This window comes from Blennius ocellaris, assembly GCF_963422515.1.
Source record: "Blennius ocellaris genome assembly, chromosome: 15".
Taxonomy (NCBI): domain Eukaryota; kingdom Metazoa; phylum Chordata; class Actinopteri; order Blenniiformes; family Blenniidae; genus Blennius; species Blennius ocellaris.
Genome location: NC_137664.1, coordinates 11,611,839 through 11,630,447, shown reverse-complemented (window position 1 = coordinate 11,630,447; position 18,609 = coordinate 11,611,839). Strand labels below are relative to the sequence as shown.

At 40.1% G+C, this 18,609-nt stretch overlaps 1 protein-coding gene across 2 annotated transcripts in view; it reads right to left on the bottom strand.

The window, feature by feature from the left end:
* The window catches only part of rabgap1 (RAB GTPase activating protein 1), a 76,252-nt gene extending 59,433 nt beyond the window's left edge, over positions 1 to 16,819 (bottom strand). The window contains exons 1-5 of one of the 2 annotated variants that reach the window (XM_080509568.1): positions 16,703 to 16,819; positions 5,512 to 5,747; positions 3,267 to 3,296; positions 999 to 1,254; positions 422 to 635 (exon numbers count right to left, since the gene is read on the bottom strand). In XM_080509568.1, the coding sequence (XP_080365694.1) occupies positions 422 to 635; positions 999 to 1,254; positions 3,267 to 3,296; positions 5,512 to 5,664 (653 nt within the window). In that variant the 5' untranslated portion in view covers positions 5,665 to 5,747; positions 16,703 to 16,819. The remainder of the gene's footprint in view (positions 1 to 421; positions 636 to 998; positions 1,255 to 3,266; positions 3,297 to 5,511; positions 5,748 to 16,702) is intronic. The other variant, XM_080509569.1, reaches the window with a different exon arrangement.
* Positions 16,820 to 18,609: the final 1,790 nt, after the last annotated feature.

Genomic DNA, 18,609 nt, shown 5'->3' with positions numbered 1-18,609 from the left:
GTAATCAGAGGGCAATTTGCTGGGAGGGATAGGAGAACACACCCTCTGGTATGGGCATCACCCCGTTTCAGCTGAATTATTATTATCATCCCCAGGGGAATCAAGCTATAACACCCCCGCTTTGAGAGAATCATACTGACAAGTAGAACAGACAAAACAAGAATGAGTTACAAATTTTAGGTAAAGCAGAGCTCTCACCTCTCGCACATTGAGAGTGAAACTAACACGACAGTACATTTTGGTTGAAGGGGGACTTTAATGCTGCTCCGTTTTTGGTTTTTTTACCCTTCATGATGTAATTTTAAAATAAACACCGTGTATGTAGTTTAAATATAATTTCTGTAGGATGGGGTCAAACTATTTCACCATCATCAGCTGAAAAACCCAATGTCACACATGTATCTAAGTAATGTCTCTCTACCTGACGGTGCCTTCGGACACGCCTGGCACAGAGAGTGTGACATCCAGTGGGACTTGGCACTGCCCTCTGAGAATACTCATCATACGGAGAGCCTCCACCTCGCTCCGGGGGGCATTAACCGAGGCACACCCAAGGTAAGTCAGCTGGCTGAACACGACGCTGTCCTCATCTGGAATGGGACTGCAAGGACTTCCGTCTGATGAGGATTCGTCTGCTGCTGAGCCGCAATAAAGAGAAAGAAAGGGAGTGGTACGAAGAGGACGGTGTTATGACTTCATCTTGTAGCTGTGCATCCTCATCGGAGAAGCAATGACAATGTAAGATCGCTGATAGGTGGGTAGGTGAAGTAATAAAATATCAAGCCATCCAAGCAACAAATCGAGAGAGCAAAGCAATAAGAAAATGGAAACAGTTTTTTTGCTGCATGGAAATCAAAATGAAAGTAGAACGACTTAGAGTCTATGATTCAGATATCACTGCTAATGTCTTAAAAAGTCTTTAAAGCTGAAGATAAGACCCATTTTCTGAGCTTCAGAGTGGAAGAATATGAGGATTAAACAGTCACATCCGAGCTCACCTCTGTACGACCTCTCATTGAGCTCGCTCTCCTGAGCTGTCTGAACGGGAAGCACCATCTCCAACTTGGGTGACGGTGCGCTCAGAGGGTCAGAGCCTGGCGGTACCGGGGACGCTGTGATGGGGAGGCCATGATCACTCCCACCCAGAGTGTCCATCCCTGTTCCCGATCCAAGCCCAGCGTCAGCTACCGACGGGTCCATGAGGACATCTTCTAACTCCCTCTGGAGCTGCTGCTCACTTCCATTCCCCACAATCTGATACATTACAACACACACAGATGTGCAAAAACACACAACAAGCACACACAGGCTCAGATATGAAACCACCACCAAAAGGAATAGATAACACATTTGAATTTGACCACATGGAGGTTTATTTCTGAAAAATCATTGTGATAATCGCCATAGCATCAAACTATAGACCATGAGGCAGCATCTACTGCATTTGTATTTTCTGTTGCAGCTTGCAGAGCTGTGCAGTGGATCAACCATCAGATTTGTGTCTTCATTTCACCCAGTATTAGTGATTAGTTGGTAAGTCAGTTACAGGTGTGACATACAGGCATCAAGACACCAGAAGAGCAGCGTCAACACTTGACTGTGCGCGAAATAACAGGACGCATAAACACCAAGGGCAAATTCAAGGTGGAACCAGCCATGAAAAGCCTGAGAACTAAGCGCAGCACTGTTTCTACAGCTCCGGCAGCAGCAGTGCAATGTTCAGAAGGAGAGAGGATTTAACCTATCCCGCAGAGAGACTGCCGTACCAAACTAAAAACATAGGATTTAGTTGTTTCGTGGCGTTTGAGATTAATTCTTGGGTGAATACTCAGATGTGGCTATTGTACCTTCTGAGCAGCGATGGCCCCAAAGTTTTGCCGGATCTGAGGTTGTCAAAAATACGAGTTGTAGAAAACCATACATAAGACACTTTCTAGAATACAGTCGACTTGGGGAAACTGCAGTTGCTTTCATCATGAAGGCACTTTACTCTGACAGTCAGTGGGAATGGGACTGTCTGCCAGCGTTTGGCTTCACTGGAGTACGTTAGCGGACCAGAAAAAAAAAGATGAGGTGCACCACCTTGGAAAAAAATTTTTTTAATGGAGCAAAACAACTGTGTTTCCTTACAACAACTGTGTTAATAATATAGCTCTGTCGTTTTGAAAATATCCATTGTATGACAGATACTAAAGCTCGAGCAACAATGCAAATAAAATGCCGATTTGGTTTGGTGACTGAAATGCAGTCTGTATTTTACAACGAGCTTGTGTTTTATCTCACGACTGATATTACATCACATTATAGCCACTCAGTCTGGTTCCTCAGGAGGTTTCTTTCTATTAAAAACAGGTTTATTTTTCCCCCTTTCTCCATCACCTATGCTTGTGCATCTAGGATTGCAGAATTATCTCCTTTATGTTTGATTCACATATAAAGAGTTAAGAGATTACTATGATGTAATAAGTGCAATACAAATAAACAAAACTGAAATTAATTTCAATTTAAAACCATGCAGCTGCTATTGAATTCTTAAATGTCACAACAGGGACTTCCAAATATGGTATGTTATAATACCAAAGCCAGCCTTCCAAGTCAACATTTACAATTAGATTCTGGAATCATGAGATTATAGTATGTTCAAAGTCAAATTAGGAGGATAGACTTTTATAGGAAAATAAAGTAAACAAAATCAAATTGTAACTTTGGTGCTACGCAGTAGCTAGATGGCAGTGACAGTGATGCGATTTATTTCTACCAGGATCTTTATACTTCTGGTGTATTTTGTTATCAAATTATATGGTGGCCGTGCTTGTTTGCGAAGATTTCAAAGCTGAATAAAAGGTTTAGGTAACATACAGTATTTTCTCACAATATAATTATATTGAGGGAACTTGAAGTACATGATTTTTTTTTTATATAGTCCTAGTGCTGTTTGACTACTGGCTTTGTTTTATAGTAGGATCTGACACAAACAGCTATTAGCCGAGATAAAAACACATTTTGCGACTGTGCAGGTGAAGTGGGCCTAGTGATGCTACAAGCCTGGGCAGTCTACTATAGTCCAGTCTAATAGCAATAGTATCTATTTCTGCCAAGTCATCAACACCAAAGTACTTAAAAAAACAACAGCCATCACTCAACACATAGCAATTATACAGGAGGCACAAATAATCACAGACACAGACATCACGAAATCACATCACATGAGGAAAAAGAGAAATATTCATACAAGCAAGAGAAGGATACAGAGAGAAGAGACTGACCTTAAAGCTGACCCCTTCCTCAGAAATCACCTGCATAACAAACAACAAGTTTAGACACACGCTGACTCTTCTCCTGACTGAGATGGGCTGACTGAGAGGGAGATGTGCACAGGTGCGTGTCGGCAAAAGCCAAAACATGATGTCTGAATGGCCAACGGTCAGTGGATGGAGTGATTTCACCACAACATGACTGAGAACAGTGGATGGCTGCCAGGTCAGGTACTGCTTTTTATTCATCATGATGTCGGCTGAGAAGGACGGCAAAACCGAAGCCCCCGATCCTTTCACTGATGCTATCTTTTGCGCGAGCGCTCCAAATAGCACAGAGCTGAGCACCTTGCTATCCGCTGTACATGCAGTAACCCTGTTCTACTGGCGCCATCTTCTGGTACCTTCACAACATTTAACTTCCTGCACAAGGACACAAGAGATACAGTGATGACAGACTAATGGACACAGTGTCAATATGTGAGCCTGCAATCCAAGTACACCCACTGAAAGGGAATGTGAAATCCAGAGACCTGAACTATACGGGAGAGCAAGCAATGTTGCATCACTGCACTGCGCAAAAACCCGGAAGTACTGAACTACATACGGCACGTAGATTACAACTGAAGACGGGCGATGACTTTCCAAGGTAAATTTGCTCTCAATTTGTTGACATAAACACATTTGCAACTGCTCAGCTCACAAAAAAACTACAAACATCAGGGGACTTTTCTTCTTTGTGTGGAATTTGACTGTTTCCTTCACTTGCCTCTTTCAATCACTGCTCAACTATAATACCAAGTTACAAACACTTAATTTTTCTACCCTGAAAACCGTTTCCTCAGGTTCATCCAGTAAGTTCTTCACCGTGAACAAGCTTTATTGTGCTTTTAACAGAGAAATATGTTCGACACACGCCAACAAACATAGAAGGACATCCAGAGTATAGGTGGTGAGTATAACAGACAATCAACACAAACAACACATAGACATAAGACTAACTATGATAAAAAAAATGTTGTAAAGATGAGAAAGCAAATAATTAAGAAATGGTTAGTGGGATGGTTATGGATGGCGTATCAGAAGATTATCTCAAAATTATTGTACGTATAAAAAGATGGTTGAGATGAACGTTTTCATGAAGAAGAAAACATCATATATCTTCAATTTTAATATTCTTATTCCTTTTTAACAACCCCCAACCCCCCCCCCCCCCCCCCGTTTTTTTGTACAAATCACAAATAACAAATATCCATATAGACTCAGACACAGATTCAGCAAATCAATTTGTATGGAACAGTAGTGACATCCCAATAAAGTCCTGTCTCAAAGTGAGTAGGAGGACTAGATTAACTTTGAAACTAAGGTCTATTAATTTGCATGAATATTTTGAAGCACAGAATTGTATCGTTCATGATAATATCATTTTTTTTAAAAACCACATATCCGGTTAAAGCAAGATGCAATATTTGTTGACTTTGCAGCGACTTAGCAGGCACATGGCAGGATAGCACAATGTTCATGCCGACAATGTGAAGCATGGCTAAAGGAAGTGCCAAAATTGCCTCTGCATGGAAAAAAAACCCCTCCATTATAGAGAATAATGTGCTGGGCTGAGTACTGTTATGTTTTGTCAAATGGTATCCCATAAAGCTTTCACAGCTTTACTCACGGAACACAAAAATGTATTCTTGATATCTGCAAGACTTTGTCAATGAATTGTGATAATTTAATTCATTCGATTTTTTGATGACTAAATGTGCTCCAACATTATTTTTTTAGGTCAGAGAGTCAAAAGTGTTTTGAAATTTTGTGGGGTCACATCATGTACCCATAATTAAAACTATTATCTTAAATCCTTGTATTGGTTGTTCCCGGACTCCCCTTTACCTCGCTAACAAATATACACAGATGAAGGAACATCAAAATGTTCTTGGTGAATTATGCGATGAGGCCTGAAATTCACTCTTAAATCAGTCTGAACTTTAAGAAAAAGAGTGCCGATATGGCTGCTTTTACCCTGCAGCAAAGCCCATCTTGTAATTATAGCTTTATGAATGTCTTGCTCTACTGCCATCAGGGCCACATTGTGGCAATAATCAGGAGTGCTTCCTCAATGTACCTTAGTACCAACCATGGAATGATATTAGTTGAAAATTACACTTTTACATCTGAAATCTCACATCAGTGTTCCATCTGTGAAATACTCCTTTTCACCTTTTTACACTTGCCTGCACCTACGCCAGACCAACCTTACCTTCAGTCCTGTCTTTTCGTCATCACTACCATTATTAGTGGAGGAGGGTGTCTCGTCCCCCAGCCGGGAGACAAGGACAAAGTCCTCACTGTTGAGAGTGGACACTGAGTCCGAAGACACGCTAATCTTCCCCACCGAGCCCTTGTCATCCATGGCTGCCGCTGTTAAACTCAGCCACGCTGCTCATGAATGGAAGACGGGAGGAGGAAGTGGTGGGAGATGATGAGCAAAATCACCTAGAAAAAGAAAAAAAAAAAATTGAAAAATGAATAAAGGAAAGAAGCAGTAAACAGTCATGATGTAATGAAATTCATGAAAAGCATCTTATAGAGAATGTGGGACCATAACCAACTGTCTTAATATGGTGAAATGATTTACTATTTACACTTTGTTGCCCTTTCATCACTTAAAGGAGACTGAAGGAGGGTGTGTGAGAGAGAGAGAGAGAGAGAGAGAGCATAAAGCGTGCGAACATAAAGATCAACAAAACAACATGAGCATTGTTGCAGTGAAAGTCAGTGATAAGGTCATTTGGAGCACCATTGAAAAATAATTGAAGATTTGTTTTTTCCAGAGTTCTCAAAAAGACTGATGCAATGCAAAGACATGATGATGTAAATGACAGGGGGGAATTAAATGACAAACTAACTCACTACAATCACCCATCTTATCGATGTCAGTACTCCTTATTGAAGGGTTACAACTCATATCTGTATGCAATTCTTCATTAAACACAATGTGTTAATGGTTTGGGGAGCTTTGTCTTGATCTGCTATTGACTGAGAAACAAATGGTTTCAAAGCAGTGTTCACACTTGGAGAGACAAAAGATGGGGGAAAAATTAAAATGTTCACACTCCAGTCGCTTTCTGTTTGGATTTTTGTTACAAATGTGCTAAAAAACAGGGATGAACAACTTCGTTGTTGCTACAATGAGGATCGATCATTGTGAGGCCATAAAAATGTAATCTTTGCTTGCAGACACCGAGTATTTTTGGCATAAGGTTATCTGAGAATTACCACTGATACTTGCATCAAAATGCATAACTTGTTTTCCAATTGGGATTATTAAACGAGCTGTTGTAGTTTTGTATTTTTTTTTCCATGTCCAACTTCATTTAGTTATAGTCACTATGGCTCCTCTCATCTCTTTGAAGCCATTAATTTATTGATCTTTAGAAATGAGCTCACAGGCCAAAAACAAAAGAAAATGGAGTCAGTGAAAGAAAAGGGTTTTATCGCATGATTCTGGGAAGAACAATTATTATTATTATAGTTTCCATCATAAAATCTAGCCAACTCTATTGTAAAGTTGCAATGAATTGCTATGGCAACCGCTGTAAATGGAGCAGCTGAGAAGACAGTTTTATTGTAGATCTTTCATTATCAAGTCTATTTTCCACATTTTGGAGTTATTTTTGCTGAGCCCTGAGAACTACTGGAACACAAGTAAATAGTAAATGGATTTTATTTATACAACACTTTTGTACTGACTCAACAGTTCCCAAATAATCACAGTTCACCACACGCACGCACGCACGCACGCACGCACGCACGCACGCACGCACGCACGCACGCACGCACGCACGCACGCACGCACGCACGCACGCACGCACGCACGCACGCACACACACACACACACACACACACACACACACACACACACACACACACACACACACACACACACACACACACACACACACACACACACACACACACACACACACACACACACACCAATGATGGCTGCTGCAATGCAACACTCTTAACCATCCATTGGGAACAATTTGTGATTCAGGGCTTTGCTTAAGGACACTTCAACATATGGACACAGGGAGACGGAAATCAACCTTGCAATTAAAAGAAGACCCATACAAACACAGCCATCCCACATGATCATTGTTGTTTTCACTTTAGCGTGATGGGGCCTGTATGAACACAATCCCTGCTGCTGCTCTGCTAAGAAATCTTCCCATTTTTCACCTTTACAGCGAGAATCAAATTCTCTGATTTAATGCACTCCTGTTACAGACGTTACTTAGGCTGGACCAAAATAAACTCAACATCCAACAGTTAAAATGGTATTAGATCCATGCTCCAGTTGAGCCTTCATTAACATACAATAATAAAAAGCCTCTATGCTTGAGCCCAGCATGAGGTCAGTGTAAGAGTCATGGCCTGCCCGGTCAGTAATATAACTGCAGAGGCCCTGAGTTAAGAACTGATTATAGGTTGTTTCCAGATGAGTTCAGTTAAAGTACTGTTAAAGCATGATGCAACAAATGAATAAAGGGAGAGGCCATTGTGCCAAAACGGAAGAAAGGCTCAACAGAAGATTCTGGCAGAGGATCAAGAAGAGACCGTAAACTGCTTCCGGCTGTTTCCTCACAAAACATCTCTCTTTTATTGCTCCCAGACCCTCTTCACTCTAGTTATTTCCCCTTTCGCATCATCTCTCTGAACACTATAGAACATTTTAATCAACACTTGCAGCTCTCTGCTCCCTGAGCGGTTTTTTTTAAGGTTTCATTCCATGTTCCTTTTCAGTCTCTTTCGCCCACCCTTCCTGTTCAAAGAAACTCCAACAATGGAAAGTTAAAAGGAGAAAGGTCAAAGCAGTTACTACTGTGCATTACTTGAGATAACATTGTCATAGTGATTCATAATAAACCGAACTATTAGTGGATACCTATGTGCCGCTACAAGGTTGTGCTTCATCTTGTGCTGATATGAGTGTTATTATTAGGGTACAAAACACAAAACTGGAAACACAAACTCTCAGTTTGGGCTTGTTCTCATCATCGTTCCAAAGCAAACTGAGGAAATGAGCAACAGTGGGAACACACTGAATTCCTGAGTGTTGTTGTGGTTTGCTCTTTTTTTTACATCGTAGAAGTATATTAGCATCCTCATATAGCCTGTTAATATGCAGTTTGTGACTTTATGCTGAATTATGATACTCCAGATATTCGAGACTCTGCAATTATCAGTGTGACTTTAAAGTGGCTTTTAACCTTTGTGTCATTTAATAAAAATGTAGCTTTTAGTTTTTTGTTTCACAATCACAATGTGTTATTAGTTGATTGTGATTTGACGCATTCATGACACAGTTATACCGAGTGTGAACCCGCATCATCAACATATCACGATGATGGCAAGAGTACAAAAAAATGTATTCGAGTACAACTACTGTGGCCGACTGGCCGATTTGTCAGGAAATGAATAAAGCATCCAAAAACAATTACACAATGGTAAACGTTTGGGGATGTAAAGCAAGGATGTTCCATGTTAAAACAATGAAGTTATTAGTAACAAAACATCGATTAAAACTTCTGGAAATTCATTTTTGGTGTGCTCAAAAGAAAATCATGATTCTCAAAGTAGCGCAATAGAATAGATCATATAAATTATGCATAAGTAGGAGACACACTTGATTAAAATACTCATAAAAGTATATGCACTTCAAATTCCAACTTTATTAATCTGTGTATTTTCAATTTGTTACTTTCAGCCGCTGTTACAAACTAATAAGGAAAATAGTAACTACGTAGTCTGATAGTTGTGTTTGACTGTGTGGATATCACAACTAAACTATTTGTGCCATGGAAAATGTATCTGAGGTTTGTTTTCTTTTTTTACCAAATCTAATGGGTCATTCAAAGAAAAAGAAAAGAAAAGAAAAAAAACCTGTTCTTTACACGCTCCCCACTTACAGTCCACTAGCAAATATGATTTCAGTAATGTTGTGTAGAAGAATCTGTGAGGATGTATAAAGTGCTTGATTCACAGCTAACGTCCGTTCCTGATAAATCTGATCCTTTGTTCCGTTTCAGTCTTACCTCGGTAATCATTACATCTATACTGTCATTGTAGATTTCTGCACTACGAGTTTGTCTTTGATTCATTTAGAGGCCCTCGTAAAAAGAATCGGGAATATCTGAAGGAAACGGTGCTAAAGTGAAGTAAAGAAAGCAACAGAAATCAAAGGTCGCCGGCATCAATGCTCAGTTGAGTCATGTGTTTTTCTCGAGGAGACTTTTTAGATGTTTAGAATACTTTTAGCTCAAAGACAGCTGGTTTCCATTTTTAGCACACTTGCATTCTGTGTGATTAGTGTACCAATGATTTCCCTGCCTGCATATCTTGTGTTGATTGAATGTCAATGGATTTTTCTTTTTAATTCTTTCAAGCAATGTGTATAACCCAGGTGTTATGTGAATGCAAGGGTTTTGCTTTAGCAGACGGATCAGTAATTACAGAGCTCCATCAAGTTTTTCCAGCTATCAATGCTTTGGCAAAACATACCAGGATTAATAAATAAACCGTTTCAGGCTGGCTAATGTCAAATGTCAACGTCAGACACAAACGCGCATGCAGCTGTAGTATGAACACAAATAAGCTGTAGTACTCACCCACAGGCACACGTGTGCATGCACAAAACACAAGCCCAACATTTTGCCTCTGACTGGCTGGCAGCTCCGACAGACACATAATGGCTGCCTTGTCACCCTACTTTGCTGCCTGGTCTCGGCGACAGATCTCTGCCAGCTCCTGCCAAGCTACGCTCTTCGTTATCAACCTTTTCAGTGCCTTGGCGCACTTCCGAGAAGACACACAATCCATGGCCAGCCAGTCAGGAGAGTGATGCCGATTACTGATACGGAAAATTATCTCGGGGCTTGAAAAGGTCTGATGTGTTTTACTGGAGGTTATTTGGTTTGGCCCACATTGCCTTTGGCATGAGTGGTGATGTGCAGGCAAATATTGTACTCCAACCTTTATTTCTGTCAGCTGCAGTGCGTCTGAGATGTAATGCCTTCTGCCTTTGTGATACCAGCTCTATAAAACTGCACTTGTTTAAAATTCCTTTGGAATTTGCTTCAGAAGTACAATTCTGTCCATTCAGCTTCACCTTGAAAATGTCATATTTGCCTATTGTATATTGTAGAGATCAGTAATAAATCCTGATATCTTCGAAGCAAAAATCATTCAATAAATCTTATCTGCATTGGGGTGCATGCATGCAGCTGGGAAATCAAGAAAATTGCCACTTAAAAAACTGCTATTTCCCAGTTGGAAGCATTTAGACCAGTGATTCCCAACCGGGGGTACACGGACCCCTAGGGGTACGCGAGGGTATTGCAGGGGGTACGCAGAAAGATTATAAATTAGCCTACAGTATCCACACACAAAAAAAAAAAAATTATACTATATTATATTATATTATATCATGAATTTTAGTAAGGCCATACGTTTATTTTCCATGAGTAGCAGTTCGTCCACAGTGATTGTAACACTACAATGCACATAAAATGAAAAGACTATAAAGTGGCGCGCTTTAAAAAAAAAAAAAAAAAAGGTTCACGTTCTTGCTGCGGGCGCGCACGATTCGCGAAGCTAGCTAACTCTAGCTGCATACCGACTGTAAACATGGATGCATGGCTAGGCAGGAGTAAACGTCCAGCTACCGCTACTGCTACCGTCGCCTCGGACGCAGGCACAGGGGAGCCCAGTGAAAAAAGGAATTATGAAAGCTTATGAAAGACAAGCAAGCGCAAGTGTCTCATTAAAAGGTATGTTTTTACACTCACAATAATTGTTTTATTTAAATGAGCAGTTGGATAGATAGAAAGACAAAGGGTTAAATATAAGTACACATTAAGGCGAATAATCACACACGAGAGAGGGGGTACTTTTCACATGGAAACCAGCTCAAGGGGTACACTGGTCAAAAAAGGTTGGGAACCACTGATTTAGACCACAAATAACAGTTAACTTACTACTGATCGACATCACATTAACTTCTGGCAGCTCTTCGAAACTTCCTCATTTACTATTGAGGGGAGTTACAACTTGTAAAGCATCCAGATTCAAAGTAGGACTTTTCCCATTACATAGATTCTCATAAATGCATGTTTTTAGCTTATATACCCATTAAAACTGACGAGAGCCTATTATGGGCTTGTTTACCAAAAGGGTCAATGAGTTCATGTTGACGTTTTAAAGCTTGACATGGAGTTTTTTGGGTAAAAATACAAATATAGGCAAGTGGACACTAATTGCATCTCAGATAATTACAACCTTAGTTTTCAGTGAAGTCGTTTTTAGCAACAATTGACTAACGGTTGTTTTTCCGAATCACAACAAAAGCACAAGTTCTGAATCTATAACAATCCTCTGTCTGTTCCTGTGACAACATGTATACTAAAAACCCAAGGCAATTTTTTTTTTTCTGTTGTTATTGTTCAGCTTTTTACAACAGCCCAGCTGAGCGAGCTGTTCTGGGTCGTTCTGAGCCGTTCTGGGCCGTGCTTGGCTGTTCAAGGCTGCCAGCTGAGCCCTGCATGCACCTCACGAGGGAGAGGAAGACGCAGCCAGACAGAGAGACAGAGAGCATTCAGGCTTTTAACCGAGTCCCTTTCCCGAAGCATCACAGCAGTCATTTCCGCCAGGCACAGATAGAAAGAAAATAAGACAAGAGGGAAAAATAAAAGACATAATAGGACATGTTAAGGCTATACTAAGAAAGAAGCATGTCATGAATACAACACGTACAAAAAACAGTCCAAGGGTCTGGTTTGGTTTTTTTTGAATCTATTTGAGCATATGATACGCATGCCAGAAAAGCTCCACTGCAGTAGTTAGGCTATCCAGGAATAGAATCTCTTCCTGTTTCACACTCGAAAACAAAACCCTCTCGAAAAGAAAATGCACTCAGTGCAGGCCTGCCTGGCTTTAATGACTGAAATGGAGCTCTGTGAGACACGAAGCTGCAGCCGTGTTGTGTCAATGCTTAGTAATCGCTGTAGCTGATTTTTTTTTTTAAATCTAAGTATGGATAAATGAGGTGATCTGACACTTGGAGGTGTAAATGTCCACGCAACAACTGTTGCTATGGGTGGGAGGCTTTGAAAAAAATTAACGGGAAGCAATGCATCTCACTCGTATCTTGTTCAATGGACATCTTGTCTCAATGTTCTTTTAAACAATTCAATATTTAGTTCTAAAAATCCAAACTCATACCTAGTACCATATTTGTGCGATTTTCTCAGTAAACCAGACATTTCTCAGTGGATCACCTCTGTGCTAAGTGATTATCACCGGCTCACAAAGCAACAGATCCTTATATAACAATGCAGCCAATAAATCTTAAAACAGGTATACAATGCATGCACAACACTGCAGTGAAGACTATCAAACAACCGAAATGTGGTACAATTTTTGCAGCGATACCAGTTTCGGTGGCCCTGTGGACCGGAAATTGAGAAGAAAAGTAATTTGTTGTTGCTTTGAAAATATACAGCTGTTGCGAAATGGGATGTCAATTCAGATTTCACTCCTTTCTTACACGCAGATCATGCAATTTCCATAGTCACAAATAAAATGGAGGAAAACAGTGAAGCAAGTAATGAGTAAAAGCATGCAGCAGCTGAGGATAAGGTCTGCAGGTGGTCAGTGTGAAGAAACAGAAAAAACAAGCCAGACAAGATGAAGACAGGAAATGGATTTACTCAGAGCTATGTGAGCTATTTTAAGATCACATACATAAATATTACGTGCTTTACTGTGTAGCATGCAAATAGTGCGCCTCGTATTACAGTATCCCATATATCAAAACAATGAAGGAGATAATATGATGTGTGAAAGAAAGCACCCTGATGTGAAGTCCTTGCTTTGTGTTTGCTGATGAGACACAATCTGTAGCTGCAAGGTACGGAGGCACAGGAGTGAACCGAACAACGTGTGAACTTCATTTATTCAGCATTTCCCTGCTGTGTAGCTAACACTGGCTAGCCAGCTGTCTGCAGAGAATAGGTTGATGTGATGTCTTGATACAAACAGAGCAGATAATACAGCAAACACACTTGAAAACCTTAACCTTGTCCTCAATGTAACTACTTTTAGAAGCCGTTTTCTTTTTGTTGATCGAGAATCAAATGATCGAGGACACATTTGTGGATATCAAATGTTAGTTAGACTTTACAAAACAAACAGCATAAGCCAATTCAGCTATTAGACTCCACCTATTACTAAGATCAGGCTGCTGCCATATACTGTACAACTAATACTGCCTTAAAGCGACAGAATTATTTAACGAGTTGTGTAGCTTCAGTCTCGTCTGGCTCTAGGCTATTCTTTTTTGCATTTAACAGAACACAGCCTACTTTCACTTCATTCACAGCAACTGCAATGAAACACCAATCCCTCACAGCTCAGTTCCTCTCATGATGGCTTGTAAAATGAGCTGTTGAAGCTCAAAACTGAATGTGATGGCATATTACAAACAAGAAGAATGACTGTGTAAAATGCATCAGTTGCATTAAATATATTATCTTCGTGTGTTTATGTTTTAACAATAAACTGAAAACCTGTTTCAAGGCCAACATATTCACTAATATGATTAGCAACTGTTGGTTGCAGCGAATACAATGGTGCTTGATGACAAATAACGTATTACTGATGAGTCATCACAGGATTATTTATAGATTTTGATTATTTTGGACAGTCACTCTTTACAAGGCCATGAAGGAATGAAATAAGCGCCCCACAATCCAAACCTGAAACATTGACTTTTACTTGTAATGTACCACGGATAAGAGTGTATGCACTTTATGTTGACTGCCACTACGTGAGTAACCACTTTGTGTGAGTGGATGTTATAATGCACTTTATATTTCTGCTTTCAATTGCTGTTTAGTATCTAATTAATTTCTTTTCATGCCTGCCACAGGGACTACAGATGTCCTTAAAATAATGTTAAAGAAGCTCTAGTTTTGTCATTCCTTCAGTAAATTTGTTTGTTGTTGTCGGTAAAGCAAAGATTTCCATACAACCAAATCTTTGTGAATGTGTTGCCTGCAGTATTTGCAGTGTGGTTGTGTTATACCTGAGAAAAGAACAGGAACAACATGAAGATGCGGCAGGATGAGTTACTATCCTTGTTATCCAGTGACGGGAACTATTGGAGCCAACAGAGAGACAAAAACCAGCTGGTTGGACCCATCCTATTTTAGGCAGGGACCACAGTGTTTGGCTGAAAGGGACCACAGTGAAATAGCTGAAAGAAATTTTCTATTGATACCACTTACTTAATAAATGACAAAGCTGTGTGATTTTAACACTAAAACACACAGCTGTATGCTGTGTTTTCCTAAAAGATTCAAGTATTGGTTATGTGTGGGATTTATTTTCGGTTAATCTATTTAATAATTTATCGATTAGTGTTATGGCATGAATTTGCTGTCCATTTGCCTAAGTTTGTAAAGAAAATAATGAAGCTCATTCAGAGCAAAGCATGATCAATGTCTTGACTTAAAGAATGCATAACAATATTAATAATACTTCAGCATAACTAAATTGGATATGTTGTTTCATAGCTTTTAAAAGCTTGATACTAAAGATAAACATGTACTGCATTTCCCATCTAATCAAACAAAGAGAGACCAATTTAATATGATATATTCAAAGTTAGGGGCTCCTGGGCACAATGACTTTGTGATCACACATTTTATATAGCTAGGGTGAATGAGTCTTTTAAACCAGAGCGAATGAAATTATATGGCAACTGAGTCATCAGCCCCAGGCGCTCGCACCTCTAAAGAGACTTTTCTCTACAGTCATTCCTCGCCTCTCCATCATTATGTGACAAGAACAGTACTTCCACTTATATAAAGCAAAGTCAACATTTACCTCTGGTTAATGAGATCAAAGGTTGATTGAACACAAATGTAGGTTCAAAATCAACTTAATATGAACACTGAATGCACCAGCAACTGTGTCAAAATGGATAATCTATAACAAGTGTGTCTTCCAGGGAAACATTTGCCTTTCCTCTTTCAAGAAGACGTATATTTTACACTTGTATTACGACATAGTGGTTAGCAATCTTGAAACACAGCCAGAAAAACCCGAGTTTGAGTTTATACTTTCTGTGCCAAGTTGGTATGTTCTCACTGTGTATATATAATATTTTATGTAGAGCAGGGTCGCCTAAAACATGCAGATAACATACATACCACTTTCTTCCCACAGACAAAACGTGTGTGACGTTAACTTGTGACTATAAAACTGCAGGTGAGCGTGTGTGACAGCCTGTCACTTTGTGTTTTCCTCTGTGATGGAGTGGCGATCTGTCCAGAGTGTACTCACAAACCACCCATAGTCAACTCCAGCACACTACTGCTATAAGCTGGACAAAGCAAAGTAGGAAATGGATGGACCAATAACATCAATGTACGTGTTATAACCTCATGATGCATTGTGCTTCAAAAACATATTGTTTGATACATGCTGACAGAACACAGTATGCTACTTTCACTTCTACCTAGATAGAACATTTAAATGACTGAAATCACTACGAATCTCTAGCAATCAATCTTTAAAAACAAACCAAAACTTTTAAGACTAATCCATTAGAATTCGAGAGATGTTTTGATCAAGAGATTGTCAATTTATTCTTGTTGTTTTGACGTGTGATCACTGTGTGAGCAGTTATCCTGCAGGTAGACAACCACGGGACACACCCCCAGACTGATCACGCTATGTTTGCACATATCAAGCAGAGATCAGATCCATTAGGCAATATTAACCACGACACATTAATCGGGACAAACATTATACTTCAGATATGTGCTGTTGGTGACTATAGTAGCCATAGCTAGCTTAATAACTTGATAATGATATTCTGCCAGTATGTTACCTTAACTACCTGAACACAAGTCAAGCTGCTGTCTGTACTTGCAGCCCGTGAAATCCCACGACGCCTAACATATAATTATCTTTAATGTAAGATATATTAAAAACATTTACCTCGATAATATCGCTAGCTCTCACGTTTACTCACCAACCTGCCCAGCGCTAGCAAAGATAGCAACATCAGTCATCGATTCAAAGTCAGAGCAAATGTGTAGGTATGCAGTTAACATTTAATCGGTTTACTCCGTCAGCACATCGTGACTGAAGGAAAGTGCTGTGTGGAGGTGTTTGCAGTGATATTGTGAGTAAATATGCTGGCTGGTCTGCGCTGGACTCAGCCTTCATACAGGCCACTGGTGTATTGTGGCTAGTTAGCCTACGCCTGCTAGCACATGCTAGCACAGCAGTAACAATTAACAAACAGCTCATTTTATTCCCCCATAGCCGAGTGGACAGGCGCGTTCAAACACGCGTGCAAGTGTGAGGCAACTTACCTTGATCCCCACGGGTGTTTTTTATTCCAATGGCGGTTGGTACAACATTGCACTTCCCCAGTACCATCAACAGCCAGCAGCATCCAGCCGAGCTGTAAACACAAGCGCGAGCCACCCGCTGACACCCACACTGCGCATGCGCCTGTCACCGCTCTACTCTGAGGGGGCCTCCTCTCCACATCTTTCACAGGGACGATACATCTTCAGGCATAAACACAACTTTATAAAATACACAAAGCAATTCTTCCATTGATCATCTGTGTGGTGATTAAGGAGTATGTCAGAATTCCAATTTATGTCAATAAAGTGAGTGCAGTGCACTCCAGCCTCAGAAGGTCTATATAGTTTGACTCCCATGTGGGCTTTGGTACATTTATATGTGGAGTTTGCATGTTATTCCTGATGCTTTTCTCCAGGTACTCCAGTTTAGTTGAGGTTAACTGTTATGTGGTTGTAAATTGGAGTGTGTGTACTTCTTTGTGCAACCTATCCAGTTTATGTACACAGCACTCTGGGAAACTGAGGTTTATTAAAAAAAAATGTTTAATGAGTGCTTTAAGAAATGTGTTAAATGTGTTAAACTGCGAGGATGAAGCAGATTAATCTATAATGAAATCCCCGATTGTGTGAGTCTGATGTTTTAACCAACCAATGTGAATAATCCTCTCAAAAACACTTTTGTCTTAAGAGTACTTTGAAATGGTATGAAGTAAGATTATCTTCTTCTAAAAAAGAAGATGTATAACTGAAACAGTTTTACAAATGTAGAAATGCTTTGTGCCACACTACAGAGAACAGCACTCGAAACACCAGTGTGGTGGGGTATTCAATATTCAATAGTCTGTGGTTCACAGTTAAATGTCCCAATGAGAGACGATACGAACAGCACTGTTAAATTCCGCAGCCTGCTGTTGAGGTGCTGCCGACAAGAATTCCACAAAGAAAAAGAGAGCGACGTGGAGATTCAGAGACTGCAGAACAAATTGGACCCTGCTGCACCGGTATGCATTGATTAAACGTCAGATTTTTAGTTCAACTCTTGCAAATATATGTCTGAATAACTTACCAAGGCTAATATTAATATTTGATTCATATTCATTTTTGCTTGTCTTGTTTTCTTTAATCAACGGAGCGCCAACGGGTTCAGGAGGAGCTGGATGAAACTCGGGCCAAGGCCCGGAGGCGCTCAGTTGGAAATATAAAATCCATCGGCCAGTTCAAGCTGCACATGATAGCAGAAAACATAATGCTGAACTGTGTGGACAACCTGCTAAAGAACAATGATGAAGAGTCACTGGAGTGTCTCTGCAAACTGCTGACAACTATCGGCAAAGACACTGACTCCGAGAAAGCCAAGGTTAGACTGAAAAAGACGATTTATGGATTCAGCACAGTTTGCAGTCGTTAGCCAACCTGATGTGACTTTTGCTTTCCCTAAACTCAGACTAACTGTAATATCAACTAAACGAGCCCCAAAACACATACATTTATTGTAAAACCATCAGCTTGTGTTTATTTACAAGTATGTAAATAAAAGAGCAACCCTAACAGTTTGGGTCCAGTTTCAACCACAAGAGCTGACAGCTGTCTGCGCAGGCAGGGGGCGGAGTCACGAGGCAGTATCTGAGTTGGTGCACTGTGCGCCCCTGTTGAGTTTGCGCCCTGGGCAGCTGCCTACTTCGCCCATAGCAAAATCCCCCACTGGTCTAAAGGAACCATCTATCAATAGCAGAAGGTGACTCAGCCCTCCATGGCATGTCCTGTTATTTATGGTACCGAATTTAGTAACATTAAGCCAGAATTCCAAATGTAAATAAACAGAAGCAAAATTTTGAATCAAAGACTAAGAATTCCCATATTTTTTTTAAATATTATTTAAATTTAACATTCAAAACAAGTCTATGGAA